This window comes from Xyrauchen texanus, chromosome 20 (assembly GCF_025860055.1).
Source record: "Xyrauchen texanus isolate HMW12.3.18 chromosome 20, RBS_HiC_50CHRs, whole genome shotgun sequence".
Lineage (NCBI taxonomy): Eukaryota > Metazoa > Chordata > Actinopteri > Cypriniformes > Catostomidae > Xyrauchen > Xyrauchen texanus.
The window spans coordinates 18467150-18482381 of record NC_068295.1 but is presented as its reverse complement, the minus strand read 5'-3'; the positions used below and the strand labels follow the sequence as shown (position 1 = coordinate 18482381).

Here is a 15232-nt window from a genome sequence, read left to right as displayed (position 1 = left end):
GAAATGAAAGAAAGTACTATTACTCAGCATTGGTTCAAGTCTCCTCTTAGTCTAGCAATGACCTTAAATTTCTTAGGTTGAAGAACGACACCAAATTTGCCTTGCAGGTCAGGCAGAGCCTGGCCAGCAGGCATCTCAAGCATGAACCTTTGCAAAATCCATGACAGGAAGAGAAAGAGCTCCATTTTTGCCAGGGCTTCACCGAGACAAACACGCACTCCTGCACCAAATGGCAGGTAACTCGGTGATGGGCAGCACAAACCATCGCCTTCTTCATTTAGAAATCGTCCTATCAGATTAGAAAAGAATTGTATTGGGATTTTGCATTATTTTAACGGTATAACGTTGCTCTTAGATGCATCTTAAGAGGCAATCTATTGGACAATTCTATGTTAGTTACCTGGGTCAAATAGCTCAGGATTCTTCCATTCTTTCTCATCATGATGTAAAGACCACAGGTTAATAATAACTCGTGTCCCTTTCTGCACAGTGTACTCTCCCACACTGCAAAAGATTAGAGAAGACATCAGTACTTTTCAAACTGTCTTGCACAAATCATTACAGTAAGTATGAGGTTAATACTTGGAGTCTTGGACCGCCACATGAGGGATGAGGAGTGGGGAGACTGGTCGAATTCGCAGCACTTCTCTTATAGTGGCCTCTAGATAAGGCAAATTTCCTCTGTCATTGAGCTGAGGGTGTCTGTCTTTTCCAATCTTATTGTCCAGCTCCTCCTGAATCTTTTTTTGCACCTATACATTTAATGCAAAGACCATCAAATATGTTTTGTTAAGTTTTAACAAATGCATGTGTGTGTGTATATATATATATATATATATATATATATATATATATATAATAAAATAAATTGATCAATTGTCACACATTATACATACATTTCTGCATATACATGGTGAAATTATTTATTTTTCACATATCCCAGCTAAGCTGGGGTCAGAGTGCAGGGTCAGCCATGATACGGAGCCCCCGGAGCAGATAGGGTCAAGGGCCCAACAGAGGTGTCTTGGTGGTGTTGTGGCTTGAACCCCTGACCATATATATATATATAAATAACATGTAATTGATTCAGTGGTAAGCAGCTCTATTACCTGTGGATTATGTATCAGGTATGCTATTGACCATTTCAATACAGTGGAAGTTGTTTCCACCCCTGCCCCAAAAATGTCCCCCACTGTCATTAGTAGGTGATCTTCAGTTAAACCAACATCCTGAGTGCTGGTGTTGTTATTCTCTGAACAGCGTTTGGCTCTCAGCAGTGCATCGAGCAGATCCCGCTGGACGTTATCACTGTAATCCATCTGTAGATAGAGACAAATGCCACGTTATTGACAGAGAAATTAATGGCCGAAAAATAGGCTACCACACTGTACCCTAAAACACAGCCTGTGCTAATAAAATATGCATATTATAGACAAACATTGAGGTCTTCTTTGTAAAAATTAAGATGTAAAATTACCTTGTGCTCCTCGTATTTCTTTTGAAGCAGTTTGTCTCTGATGGCAACACACTGTCTCAAGATTCTGAGGTCTTTATTTGGGAATATCTTAGAGAAAAAAAGTAGTATTGTTATTTTTCAGATTCCTGATAATAAGAGAAAAGATTTTGTATGATTGCTTTTTAATGAGATCTTAAAGGGTAAAATTACTATACTTTTTAAAAAAATCTATTATTATTTACTCACCCTCATATTGTTCCAAACCTGTATGACTTTCTTCTTTGGAACACAATAGACCAATAATTTGGCAACGTCACCGCTATGTCACAGAATCAAGTTGTGGCAAAAAGACCGGCGCAAACAATTAACCAAATCCATTGTTAGCTGACACAGCAGTCCTCAAAAAGTTACTTTTAAATTGTCTGGTTAAGCTAAATGAGGTGCCGTGCTAATGCCTCACAAATCCCCAATGTCAAAAACTGAGGGCCTCACTTCATCTGATTCCATTATAGTGCTGGAATAAGCAGATCATTTCAGCTCAGGGCTAGGCAGCGAACATTTTATTACAGGTATATTATTAACTCATATCATTTTGATAATAGTATAGCTAAGAATATTTCTGTTTTTATGTTGGCTTTGTTTCGTACTTTCGTTTAATTGATGACTTTAACTAGCTGCGTTACTAGCAATAGTGTACCCAGCTAGCTTTGAACCCGAAGGCTAATTGTGCTCTATATTGGCTGTTTCTCAATGGTAAGAATGCAGAGAACGGACTTGTGTTCATGTGAAGACCAGTCTTGTCAAGCCACCTTGGAAGAATGAACTCGACGGAAGGACAGAAGGATGTAGAATGCATCTTTTGCAAACTTTGAACAAAGCTGAGAGAACTACTGGCATTATCACAGCAGTGAGGTTTTGTAAGCCTAGTGAAACATTAAATTTAAAAACTCTGTTAACACTCCTACATGTTTTTTACTTTATTTAAATAATACCCAACAAAAAAACAAATGTTGACAGAGTATAATGACTCCCAAGAGCCATCAGCGGAAATGTATTGTTGTGTTGAGGGGAAAACACAACGATAATGTCCTTCGTCTGCCACAGTAGTACCGGGTTCTTGACAACAAGTCACCATCCAATGCATACTCCTGATCGAGAACACATCCAGGTAATTTTATGCATTCTCGGTACTTGCGTTCTTGAGTACTGGAATTGAACTTCGTCAGAGGATGATGACATCGACCGAGTCCACGAGAACGTAAGAACACAAAAGAACGCACATTGAGAAACAGCCATTATCTTTTAGAGGAGCTAGCTAGCGCTTAGCTTAATCGGTCAAATTTCACACATCTGGCTTTCTGACACCGCTTACTGCGCATGCGCAGTGATTTTTAATTATTATTATTATTATTATTATTATTTTTTTTTTAAACATTGGAATTGTTTCAACAGATGTTTGGCAGAAAGTTTGAGACAGTCACCATTCACATTTATTGTATGAAAAGCAATTAAATTGAATGGTGACAGACAAAATACTGCTTAACATCTCTTTTGTGCATAACAGAAGAAAGAAAGTCATGTGGGTTTGGAACAACATGAGGGTGAGTAAATAATAATGACAGAATTTTCTTTTTGGTTGAAACTTTAATTATTATTTATATATATATGACATATTGAACTAATGTTTACCTGCAGCCATGGGAAAATGTCCACCAAGCTGTCCTTTGCGACTGTATCCACGATTCCCTGACTGTACTGGAGCATGGACTCAAACTCAGCATCCCCACGTTTGTACGAGGAGTTGAAACACAGGGCACAAACCACGTTTGTGACTGCACGCGTCAGCTCTGGGGCCAGATCCACTGCACTGTTCCGAGTTTCAGTCAACAAATCACACATAGAGCTCGCCTCTCTGCAAACTGTAGGTGGAAAACGAGAATATGGTGGCATTAACTGAAGAGAAAAAGATTAATATAGTTCAAACAAAACTCTTCCATTGACTCCTCTCCCTGCAACTTGTTCTGGATATTCTGTTTTTTTATTCTGCACATTTTATTTTTTATTTTTGGATATTGTTTTTTTATATAATCTAGATCAGTGGTTCTCAAACATTTTTGGTTGAACCAAAAACTACTACTTCATTCCCTTACCCCAGCTTATTTATTTTTTCATAGTTTTAACAGTTGTGTTTGTAGACCATAGTAAGCACAAGGAAGCATGGATCTTCACAACCATGGTTACATATAGATGTAACATGACTTCTATAAAATAGACTATGGCAGTTTTGTAAGTATGAAAAGTAGTTCTACCCTAAACACATTTAAAAACAACAAATACAAAATATAAACATTTATAAGTTGTTACAAAAAAATTTATTATATTCTCCCACTACCCTAATGTATACTATTGCAAATTTAATAGAGCTGAAGTGGTGAGATGATCACATTTATTATTAATCTATTACTGCCTAAAGTACAGTTGGTGTTACTATAGTAAATTCAAGGGTGGTACTGTAAAATTCTGGGCCGAATTCAAATGGTTTCTGAATCTTGTGCCTTGCTTCTCACTGGTTCTCGCAGCGCTGTAATAATAAATGGTGCGTGTTTAAGAGCTCAAGACTGGTCTGTGAATAAAAACGCCCCTGCTCTGCTGTCCATTGAGCCGTATCATCTACAGGGCCATACAGGTGCATTAGCCAAGGTTGTGCCTCTGCCTGTGTATTTCACGCTGCTGAACCAGATACTTCAGATGCGTCACTAGACTTCAAAATCAGATGAACCGTGGTACAATTGCATACCAACCCATATTATAGAGAACCAACTAATATACTCCAAGTCTAGATACATTTTTTAATGCAAAGAGGAACTTGATGATATATTTGTTTATTATATTGATAAAGGCCCTACATTTTTTACCTAACGCCCCCCTCTCAACTAATTTGCTCTCAGCACCCCTGTTGAGAACCCCTCCACCATATTGACTGATGTGATCTGTGCTATTTATTAATTTTAATAAATAAATAATAATATTGATTTTAAATGTAATTGTAAGTGAAGTCAGGGCAGTGGCTGTGATACTCACTTATCTTCTCAATAGAAAATGAACCTTCACCAAACATGCATAGAGCCCCATGCACCATTTTCCGATGGAACTTCCATGTGGCACTGTAGTCAGAAAAAGCTATATCTTTCCCACCTCGAGTTAATATGTCTGTTGTAACCTTGAAGAGAACCATGTAAATCCTTATTAAAAAGTTAGCAGTTCAAATAATTAGAGTGATCAATGCAGTTTACTTACAGTTCGTGGCCTCGCTGCAAATATTTTCCCTTTTTTGATCAGGACCTCTTTTGCATGATGGTGGTTGTTCACGATAAGGACTTTGTGGGAGCCCATCATGAAGGAATATAGAGCTCCATATTTCTTCTGCAGCTGCTGAAAAAAGATGTGAGGAGGACTGTCACTCATTAGGCTGAGAATACTCCCAATGATAGGCAATGAGGGGAGGCTCGGAGGGGATCTGTCGCCTGGCAGATATCCATTCATTTTCCTTTTTAGATACAGCACTGCCAAAGTCACTGCAGAAAACAGACATGAACAAAAAAACCATGACATGATGTGGGGTTCAGACATTGTTGGCAATATTCAACCAAGTGCCCACAAGCTCATTAAGTCAGCATTGCCTGTAAGAGCAAGCCAATGGCAGATTTTTATATGAATTCTTCAATGCCACCTCCTTGACCCTGAAATAGTTTAGCTTCAACTATCTAAGTGTCATCAGTGTGGTTTTCAACAAAAATGTTGACTGGGTCCTCATATTCAAAAATAAATAAAACCGCAAATTTATGCATTTGGTTAGTTTTTAGTTTCTTTTGTTTTGTACATGTTTACAGAATGTATTTGAAATGTCTTCCAAAATGTTACACTCTGGCAGATCCCTTAGCCTGTTTTGAAACTGCTATACTACTCACTTTGATATGTTTGGTTAAATAGATAATGGAACAAAGAGGGATCAAATAACTTTATTTTATTATTTTAAACCTTTTAATATTAAACTTAAATTAACTTAAATAGAAACACAGTTTATGTGAGCATTACAAATATTAGTAACACTAAAATAAGGTTACATTTGTTAACATTAGTTAACATAACTAACGATGAACAATACTCTTACATCATTTATTAATCTTTGTTAATGTTAATTTCAACAAATAGTAATACATTTTTTTTATAAAAAAGTTGTATATGTAGTTATGCTGTACTAACATGAACTAATAATAAATAATTGTATTTATTAACTAACTTTAACAAAAATAAATTAATGCTGTAAAATTATATTGTTCATTGTTCATTCATGATATCTAGTGTGTTAACTAATGATAAAAAAACAGAATCTTATTGTATTACTGTTCAGATGCAAATGCCTCACGTTTAAATTATTTAATATGAATGAAATACAACTCTTTTTTTAACTCTTTAGATTAACTCTTAGCTGTTTTTATTTTTTTAAACAGCAACAGGAGAAAGCAATCCAGCTTGGTTCACATAACTTCAATTAGTCTTTCAGCAGGTTTAATGACAGCTTAATGATTGCTTTTGGGTCTTTGCTCAATCATAGTCTGAAATGTTGTCTCCGTGGCCTGTGCAGGCTCTGCGGCTACAGGCACAGGTGTTGTTGTGGAAGACTTTGTTTCAGTTTGGGTGTTTGTCTTAGGTCTTAAAAGAATCCTGTTTCGTCACAGTGAAGATCCGCCATCTGTCAGTTTCTCATAAGACCCCGTAGTTACTTGTTTTTCCACATTATCCTACTGAGACCAGGTACCAGTTTTGTTGTCTCTTATATTGACAGTTTTAGACGGGTTTTGCTCCTCTATCATACAGTCTAGTTTGTTTCTGTTTTTGTTTCTCCTTGAAGCGTTTCACTTGAATTGAGTGTGGAGTGCTTAAAATATCCTCATTAACAGGCAAGTTCGTTTGGATCCTTCTTCCCATCAGCATCTGAGCCATGGAAAGTCTGTTATCCAACAGTGTGCTTCTGTAGATCATGAGACTTTTTGAAAATCTTCTTTACCTACATGTGTCTTTCTCATCAGTCCTTTCACAATTTTCACTGCATTCTAAGACAGTCCATTCGATCTGGGGTACTTAGGCCTGGATGCGTCTCCATACAAACATGTCCACATAGGTTTTAAATTCTGCACTGTGTGTTTTATCATGCTATTGTACGGGGCAGGGTGTCAGCTGCAAACATGTACTGGCCCGGTGTGTAGATCCGATTTATATCGCATTTTTGGAAAACCTGAAGAGAAATCTCTGTATTCTGACTGGACAATCACTCAGCGGCTTAGTCATAATTGGCACCAATTGTTTATGGTCAGTCTCTAAGGTGAATGCTTGTCCATATAGAAATTGGTGGAATCTCTCACATGCATAGGTAATGTAGTGGTTTCTTGTGCCAATTTTGTGAAAAATCACTCAGCATCTTTGGGGTTTTGATTTCAGAAGAATAGATTTTATTATCACACAATAAAGCCGAGTTGCCTACGGTGAAACCACAGTACCAACAACAACTGAACCATCTCTGGTTTGGTTTTACTTAAATACACCTCCTCAAACAAGGTGGGGTTACACGCATTATCATGCTCTTCATTGACTCTGGTCTTGACCATATTAAGAAGTAACAGAAAGTCCTTTGGAGGAGATCAATTCTCCCCCCTAAGTAATGCTATTTATGTTTCTGCACACACAGTCAAATAGTCAAACATATGTGAGCACATATTCATCACGTCACAGGCCTTTACATACAGTAAACTGCATGTTTGCCCCTCAGACATAACTGTGGTATAAATCAACAATGTTTTCATTGATTATTCCTGATTAACTTGATAAAAATATACTACAGTAATAGCATGCAAATCCTTTACTGTCAGCGCATACCTTTATTCTGCAGCAGAGAGTGCTCTGGATGCATAAGCCACAGGCTGCCATGCATCGTTGTACTGTTGGAGTGGCACAGTGCCCAAGTCATACTGTGATGCATCTGCTGATATTTGTATACTTCTTTCAGGATCATAAAACTTTAGCACAGGTTCAGCAGCGAGGGTTTCTTTCAAGATTTCCCAGCAGCGTTCTTGTTCATGTGACCAATTATTTTGTTCAAGGAGACTACAGAGCAGTGATGACTTTGCCGAGAGATGAGGTATGAACTTTCCCAGGTATGTAACCATACCTAGAAAACATCTAACATCCTCTTTGTTCTGTGGTCTCATGTTCTCAATGGCTGAAGTCACGAGTCACTTTAAGCACCTCACGAAGTCTGGCATCATGGTCCTCTTTGCACCATAGACTATGATGTCGTCCATTATGGTTTCCACGCCTCTGATGTGCTCGTAGATCATTCTGATGGTTTTGTGTTATACCTCAGGAGCTGAGACAATGCCATATGGTAAATGCAAAAATCTGTATCTGCCCTCAGGGTTGTTGAATGTGCAGAGTTTGGACGACGCCTTGTCTAACTTAATCTGCCAGAACCCTGAGGAGGCATCTAGTTTGCTACACCATTTTGCTCTGGCAAACTGTGATATTATTTCCTCTCTGGTATGTAACTTGATGTGTTCTCTCTTGATGGATTTGTTTAGATCTCTTGAATCGAGACAGATTCTGAGTTGACAATTATTTTTCCTCCTATGTGTAGTGGGCTAACTCATTCTGTGGGTTCTTCTATTTTTATTTTTTTTTTCTAGCTGTTCCATGCTGAGAAGTTCTTCTTTCAGCTTCCCTATTAGGGCAAAGGGAACTTTGTGACATGCTTGAATAACTTGAGTCATCTTTTAATCAACATTAATTTTATGTACACCTGTTAGGCATCCCAAGCCCTCAAATATGTCAGTGAATTTACGGAGGAGCGTTTCCTTTTTCATGTCTTTTTGTACATAAGCCACAAAAACCTTCTTCACTAGGTTGAGCCTTTCGCATGTATTTAGGCCCAGAAATGGCTGCACATCTTTGCTTACAACCAACAGTTGAGTTTTGTGTTTTCCTTTGTGCATTATGGTTGCAATGCAGCTGCCAATCACGGGCACATTTTCTCCAGTGTAACCAATTACTTTTAGTTTGACTGTGTGTGTTTTGGGTTCACATGTGCACCTGTATCCAACTTGAATGGCACCACTGTTCCATTTACTGTTACTGGAACAACTTTTATTTAAATGGAAACGGTGGTGCGTTGAACACCCTGTTGTGTTACGCAAGCGTTGCAATTGTGGCAACTGAGAAGGCCATTCTTTGCATTCTTTTTGAAGATTTTTTGGAGCCTTAAAGTCGATTTAAACACATGTTTAATGCAAAAAAATACGCTTGATGTTACAGTCACTGCCCTTGCTGTCCAGAATAGCAGAGAACATCCCAATCGAGTAAAGGAATATGTGGAAACTGTGGTTCCAAATTATGGTGAGGCAAATAAAACCTGTTTATTTTTTTATTAGTAGTAACACAATACATAACAACACAACATCATAATGGCAATGAAGTTGTAAAATTGGCAATAACTTTGCACTGAAAATATTAGCTATCACACTAAAATCATGTTAACAATTAACTTTCAAAAGTATTGGGCACCAAAAGACAAAAATATGCATTAGTGAGTATTTTAACATTTAAAGATTGGACTCCATGCATTTCCATTGTAAGTGCCTCACTGTAACCCAGAATTTTACTTTTTTTAAAGAATAGGAGGTTAAAGTCAAAATGAATTTGTGCAGTAGTCAATATTATGCCACAAATGCTGCCGGTTAAGCTGAAATTTTATTGAACCCGGACTTCCTTTAATTTTGTAATTTCTGTTTTCTTAAGAGCTTGCAAAAATAACATTTAATTGCCAGCAATTGTTGATGCATGCTGTACTGTTGTATATTTTTATTAGATAATCTGTGCCTTGGCTTGCCTTTACTTTACTGAATCAAGCTAATTGTGTTTTTCGTAGTTTTGAATCTTATGAGATAAGTCTGGCTTTAAAGTTATCCATCCTCGCACTTTACATTGTCCCTCGCGAGTTTCCGTAGTAAACAGTGATGGCTTCCTCCGAGACTCAATCTCGCTTCGGTCAATCTGTGAAAGGTTTATTGTCAGATAAAGTCAGTTCTTGCAGTGGAGATATGATCGCTCTAACCCGCCAAGTGATAAAGGGATCCCGGAGCCAAGAAGTAAATATCGAATACGTTACATAACTTGATAATGTTTTGACTGCTAAGACTAAATGTAGCCTTCTGGCTAGCTGTTTCCTTCTTTCAACTATAAACGTAAAATATGTCTACCAACCAAGTAAGCTGTCTAATTAGACATCATTAGACCATATATTTGGTGTCATATATTGTGTCTAAATATGCTGTCAAAGGTTTTGGGACGTAGTCATTGTGCGACTCAATGTCATGCAGTTGATAATTATCGGCCTTATTAAAGTATTAAATTAAATTATGATTATATTAAATCTCTTATTTAATATATTAAATAAATTGATTTATTATAATTAAAAAGTGTTTTTTCTTTGCAGCTACTCAGTCAAGCAGCGAGAAATATGGTTATTCAAGAAGATACAATTTTGCACTCTGAAGATGTAAGTTATTGATAAATTAACTAGTTTCATAAGCATATATTAGTGTTGTTATTATTATTAGTTATACCCTTTTCCATCTATGTACTTAAATAACGAAAGGAAGAGTAACTTCTAAAGTTTATTTATGCTTACAGAGTCTACGGAAAATGTCTATTATAACGACGCACTTGCAATATCAGTAAGTCTCTCTCTCTCTCTCTCTCTCTCTCTCTCTCTCTCTCTCGGTCTGTCTATCTGTGTGTGGGTCGGTCGGTCAAAACTGCCGGTCAAAACTTTTGAAACGCTTGACTGAAATGTTTCTCATGATCTTAAAAATCTTTTGATCTGAAGGCGTATGCTTAAATGTTTGAATTAGTTTTGATGACTACTATTACTCTAAAATGTGGACAAAATAATAATAATAAAGAATGAGTGTGTTTCAAAACCTTTGACCGGTAGTGTATAAATATATATATTTGTATTCAGGGGTATGCAGAAACATTAATGTTGAATATTATGAAATATTACAATTCAGAAAAAAAAGGCTCTGGGTTACTGACAAGAAGGTCAAGCCCCAGTTTGGCACTGCCAAGATGCCAGTGTTGGGCCCTTGAGCAAGGCCCTTGACCCTATCTGCTCCAGGGGCACCGTATCATGGCTGACCCTGCACTCTGACCCCAGATTAGCTGGGATATGTGAATACAAATATATTTCATTGTTATATATGCTGTTAAATGCATGTATAATGTGAGACCAAAATAAAGGCTTCTATTCTTCTATTCTAAATATCGGTTCAAGGCTTTCTTGAAGAATTTCAGTGATAAAGTGATCAATTAAGCCAATCTCTCTTCACCCTCTTGGACATAGTTTTCTTCATTTTAATGCACTGTTTTTCATTTTCCATCTTCCTTTTTCTGTTCTGCATACCAGAACTTATCCCTGATCATTTTTGTCATGTGACATCGACAGAGGGTACCTCTTGATCAAATCAAATAAAAGAATAAAAATGCACACTTGAACCCATTTAAAATGCAAAGAATGTTTTAAGTTACTTAAAATTAAATAAAATACATTCTTTCATTATTGTTTAAAATTGTGCTTTTGGTTATTCGTAAGGTATTAAAGGAGTTTTAAAAGTATGATTTTGGCGCCCCCCCTTGTGTGGCACCCCTATGCGTTGCATATATTGCATATCCCATGTTTGCAACACTGATTGTATTCATTTTCATTAACACCATGTATATAGTGAATCGTGATGGAAAATGGCCACGTCGAAGAACAGATAATTGGTGACCGTTTTCAGTTGTGAATGAGGAAACACTAAAATGTATCTTTATTTTTATTTTTCTCTAGGCAAGAAGCCATTCAAAAGAAGTAAGTCATAATCATTTAAATATTTTAAACAATTGCATAATTTTTTTTTTTTTTTTTTGTGTTTATTCACCTTTCTTTCTTTGTCCACTTTACAGTGTAGAACACTCAAAAAACCTGCAGGACCAGCTAAGACGCTTGATGAAATAATATAGCTGTGGACAGCCTCCGTCATGGTATTTCATTGACTTTCAGTCACAGATACAAACATTGTAAAGTGCACATGGCTCATATTGCATAGTAGTTACTCTTTCAAAAGATGCAAAGACCAACCTCCTCCTGTGCTATTGTGACCTGCTCTTGGATGGCTCTCACAAAACAGCTGCAAGACCTTCAAGTGAAGGCTTTTCTATTGGAGATTGTTTCCAGTTATCTTTTTTTTATCTTGTTTTAAAGAAATGATATGCCAAAAATACTGTATGTTGTTGTTAAATTATGTATGTCTTGTTTTGTGATGTTTTTGTTGTGCCATATATTGACTTAAATATATTTGTATAAAATTTCACACAAAAACATTTCTGCACGATTTTCCTATTAATTAAGGAAGGATATTTTTCAGTCTAAGCTTTGTACAAATTAATTAAATGTACGTGCACAAGCAAGGCAAATGGAAGAAACAAGTCCTTTGTGGAACGTGCAGCACAGGAATACATGATAAAGTGAATCCAACATTCAGTATCAGCAACTCCTCTGCAAGGGCAAGCAGATGGATGTCCTAGAGCGAGGCCTTGAGCATAACTCTTCAGGATTCCAACACAGAGTTTTGACTTACAGCAAGTCTGCAAGACACGTGTGCATGTACATTTACATGACAGTCAAAATATAAGCATGAGGATAAAAGTCTACACTTGTTTGCTTGTAACACATCAGATGGAATCAATTGAATTTATAATATCTTTTTAATAAAAAATTTCCCATGAAAACAATAGGCAATTATGAAAAACATTCATGCAAAATTGTTGAAATGTAATGAAAAAATGTGTGGCAGATCAACAGCTAATAAATTCCAAACATTTAATAATCGGTCTTGCACTCTGCACGTCAGACCATTCAAACTCACAAGATCATGGGAGCTAGCAATGCTAACCTTGAGCTGAAAAGAATGTTCTGTACCTCCTTAGTTCCACTTATCAGTGCCCAAGGTCCCTCTTACAACCCACAAAGAGATTGTGGAATAGCGTGTTGAAGTTAAATGTTAGTATTACACTGTTTTATTCAAAATAGATAATGCCTTATGACTTAAAACATCCAAAATATGGATATTCTTTTATTTATTTATTTTAAGTTGAGTACTATGTGGAACATTAACAGCTTTCTTGTGGGAAGTGATAACCCCCCTTTTCAGTTTGTATATCACATAGATTTTTGCTTAATTTTGTAAATATATTTAAAAAAGTAATTTAGGTTTAGAAAAGTGGCATTGAGTGTTGCAGTGTGCATCTAATGTAAATAAATGTATCTAATTATAAATATTTAGAGAATTATGCATGGTTGTAATGCTCTTGTGTCCTTCAAACCTGCAACGTCTTCATGCACACATTTATTTGCCTCATAATTGTTATGTGTACTGCACGACTAAATGTGCGTATATGTTCTGTACTGTAAGCACATATCATGACTGTTGTGAATCCATATTTCTTTATAAGATTGCCCAATGTGACAACATCAAGTAGGGCAGTATATATATATATCAGTCCATAAGTACTATTTACAAGGTTTTGGCTCCCTCTACAGGCAAAAAATAGCCAGAAAAAATAACTAAGAGCAAATTAAATGATCTTTGAAGATGTTTAAAGTGTTTCATGACTACAGAAATCCCGTAAATATGAAAAGGCTAAAATTACATTATAACATATTTTTTAAATATTTTATTTTATATATTTACCGATATGCATTTATACTGCTGACCACCTATTCTATGTACAAATGTAAACAGTTTTCTGTTATCTATGATAAATCCTACTCTGAAACTTAACAGACTTATTGCTTTGCTGTAAAATCTAGTTGCTCTAGTCTAGATGAACACAACAGACTCTGTTTTGTGTTGTGTGGCATACAGTAGGCTATAACCTAAGGCCTATTTGAATGCATACATGTTGCATGTTTGTTTATGGGGTAGAGAAGAACACAAATTTACAAGCAAGTCAAAACTGCAGCTGTAATCCAACTATTGGATTAGAGTTGATATACCAATTAGCCTATATAATTAAAATACTTAGTGCATAGCTATTGATAAGAGCTCCTCCCTGTCCAGTAGGTGCCTATATGAAGATTGTGAATTGCCAAAAACAAAAGAAGAATGTGGAAGTGTAAAAGTGGAGATTGATAAGGGGGAAAAAGGACTTAAATATTTATGTGTTTCTCACCCACTAATCATATTGCTTCAGAAGACAAAACCATTGGAGTCTTATGGATTACTTTTATACTGCCTTTATTTGCTTTTTGAGTTTCACATTTCTAGCCACCATTCACTTGCATTGTATGGGCCTACAGAACTGTGTTTGTGGTTTGTGGTTATCAGAAAAAAAAGTCATACACATCTGGGATGGCTTGAGGGTGAGTAAATAATTTTGTTCAATGAATTTTCATTTTTGGGTGAACTATAAGATTGTTTTCTGTTCTAATGGAAATAGACAGTTTTTTTCAGGTTAGCCTATGTATAATAGTTCCCCCCATATGTTCCCTTAAAGTAATATTCTAGGATTAATACAAGTTCAGCTCAATCGACAGCATGTGTGGCATAATGTTGATTACCACAAAACATTTCGACTCGTCCCTCCTTTTCTTTAAAAAAAATCGAATCAAACTTGAGGTTAGAGTGAAGCACTTACAATGGTAGTGAATGGGGCCAATTTTATGGTTTAAAGGCATAAATGGGAATCTTATAATTTCCTAAAAGCACTTTAAAGTTGTTTAAAGCATAATTTTTATGGCCGTTTTAGATTTTTGGGGTTTACAGTGTTACATCATCATCATTAGAATAAGCTTTATTGCCAGGTATGCTTACACAAACAAGGAATTTGTCTTGGTGACAGGAGCTTAAAATGCACATCAATACAATAAAGCAACAGGACAGAGATAATAAAAAAGAATAATAAAAAATAAAAAAATTGAATAAAATAAAAATTTAATAGAAAATAAAGTATATACAGAATACACAATAAGACAAATCACTGATTGGCCCCATTCACTTCCATTATAAACTGTGCCTCACTTTCACTTATCTTTTTTTTGGTAACCAACATTATGCCAAAAATGCTGTCGATTGAGCTTAACTTATAACTTGTATTCCTGCAACCTCTAAATTCAGGAACATTTTCAGCAACAATCAGTTTACAATCTATGTCTTGTATTTCTCTTATATGTTAATTGTTTAGTCAATTGTTAAAACAAGCCAAATACACAACCAAACTTAATATGGAGAATTTTATAAAGAGGCTATAAAATTTAGGCAGTAATATGTACGATTTTATTTAACTTTAACTTTTTTTTTTATTATTATATTTTTTTTATCATTACCGCCACAATACTGAAACTGGGCCCAGATTGTACGTTTTCTAACACAGTAAGCACATAGATAAAATCTGAGGATCCTCTTTAAATTCTTCTCGGTTCTATTATTGTCTTTTGTCATTACAGGTCTCCACACTTAAGCCCTGTAACGTTTTTTTTTTCTTGCTTTCTTTCTTTTTTTCCTTCTGACAGTTAACCCCGAATTCTTCAGTACGTTAATGCAATGTATTGGCCCGTAGTTTTACTAAAATTCAGTTGGCCGCTAGACACCACTCCCATCTTTTAGCTACGCCTTATTTGAACCA

At 36.0% G+C, this 15232-nt stretch overlaps 2 protein-coding genes across 2 annotated transcripts; one reads left to right on the top strand and one right to left on the bottom strand.

Annotated features, from left to right (window-relative positions):
* Nucleotides 1-23: 23 nt before the first annotated feature.
* On the bottom strand, nucleotides 24-5086 carry LOC127660334 (steroid 17-alpha-hydroxylase/17,20 lyase-like). Its single transcript, XM_052150458.1, has 8 exons — nucleotides 4754-5086; nucleotides 4538-4676; nucleotides 3146-3375; nucleotides 1478-1564; nucleotides 1110-1319; nucleotides 583-752; nucleotides 401-504; nucleotides 24-289 (listed from the first exon to the last, which is right to left on the bottom strand). Exons 1-8 carry the CDS (start codon nucleotides 5084-5086, stop codon nucleotides 24-26), a joined length of 1539 nt encoding a protein of 512 aa, XP_052006418.1.
* A 4419-nt stretch (nucleotides 5087-9505) lies between these two features.
* On the top strand, nucleotides 9506-12898 carry LOC127660624 (BLOC-1-related complex subunit 7-like). Its single transcript, XM_052150968.1, has 5 exons — nucleotides 9506-9654; nucleotides 10002-10064; nucleotides 10199-10242; nucleotides 11397-11417; nucleotides 11513-12898. The coding sequence occupies exons 1-5, from the start codon at nucleotides 9523-9525 to the stop codon at nucleotides 11562-11564; spliced, it is 312 nt and encodes a 103-aa protein (XP_052006928.1). The 5' UTR covers nucleotides 9506-9522; the 3' UTR covers nucleotides 11565-12898.
* The last annotated feature ends 2334 nt before the right edge of the window (nucleotides 12899-15232 follow it).

Bases quoted from the DNA above. Each gene is read 5' to 3' on its own strand.
- LOC127660624 (XM_052150968.1), top strand. From the start codon at position 9,523: ATGGCTTCCTCCGAGACTCAATCTCGCTTCGGTCAATCTGTGAAAGGT. The intron at 9,655-10,001 runs GTAAATATCGAA...TTTTCTTTGCAG, and splicing joins AGGGATCCCGGAGCCAAGAA to CTACTCAGTCAAGCAGCGAG. The intron at 11,418-11,512 runs GTAAGTCATAAT...TCCACTTTACAG, and splicing joins CAAGAAGCCATTCAAAAGAA to TGTAGAACACTCAAAAAACC.
- LOC127660334 (XM_052150458.1), bottom strand. From the start codon at position 5,086: ATGTCTGAACCCCACATCATGTCATGGTTTTTTTGTTCATGTCTGTTT. The intron at 4,677-4,753 runs GTAAGTAAACTG...GTTCTCTTCAAG, and splicing joins TTGCAGCGAGGCCACGAACT to GTTACAACAGACATATTAAC. The intron at 1,565-3,145 runs GTAAACATTAGT...TTTTTCTCTAAG, and splicing joins ACATTTTCCCATGGCTGCAG to ATATTCCCAAATAAAGACCT.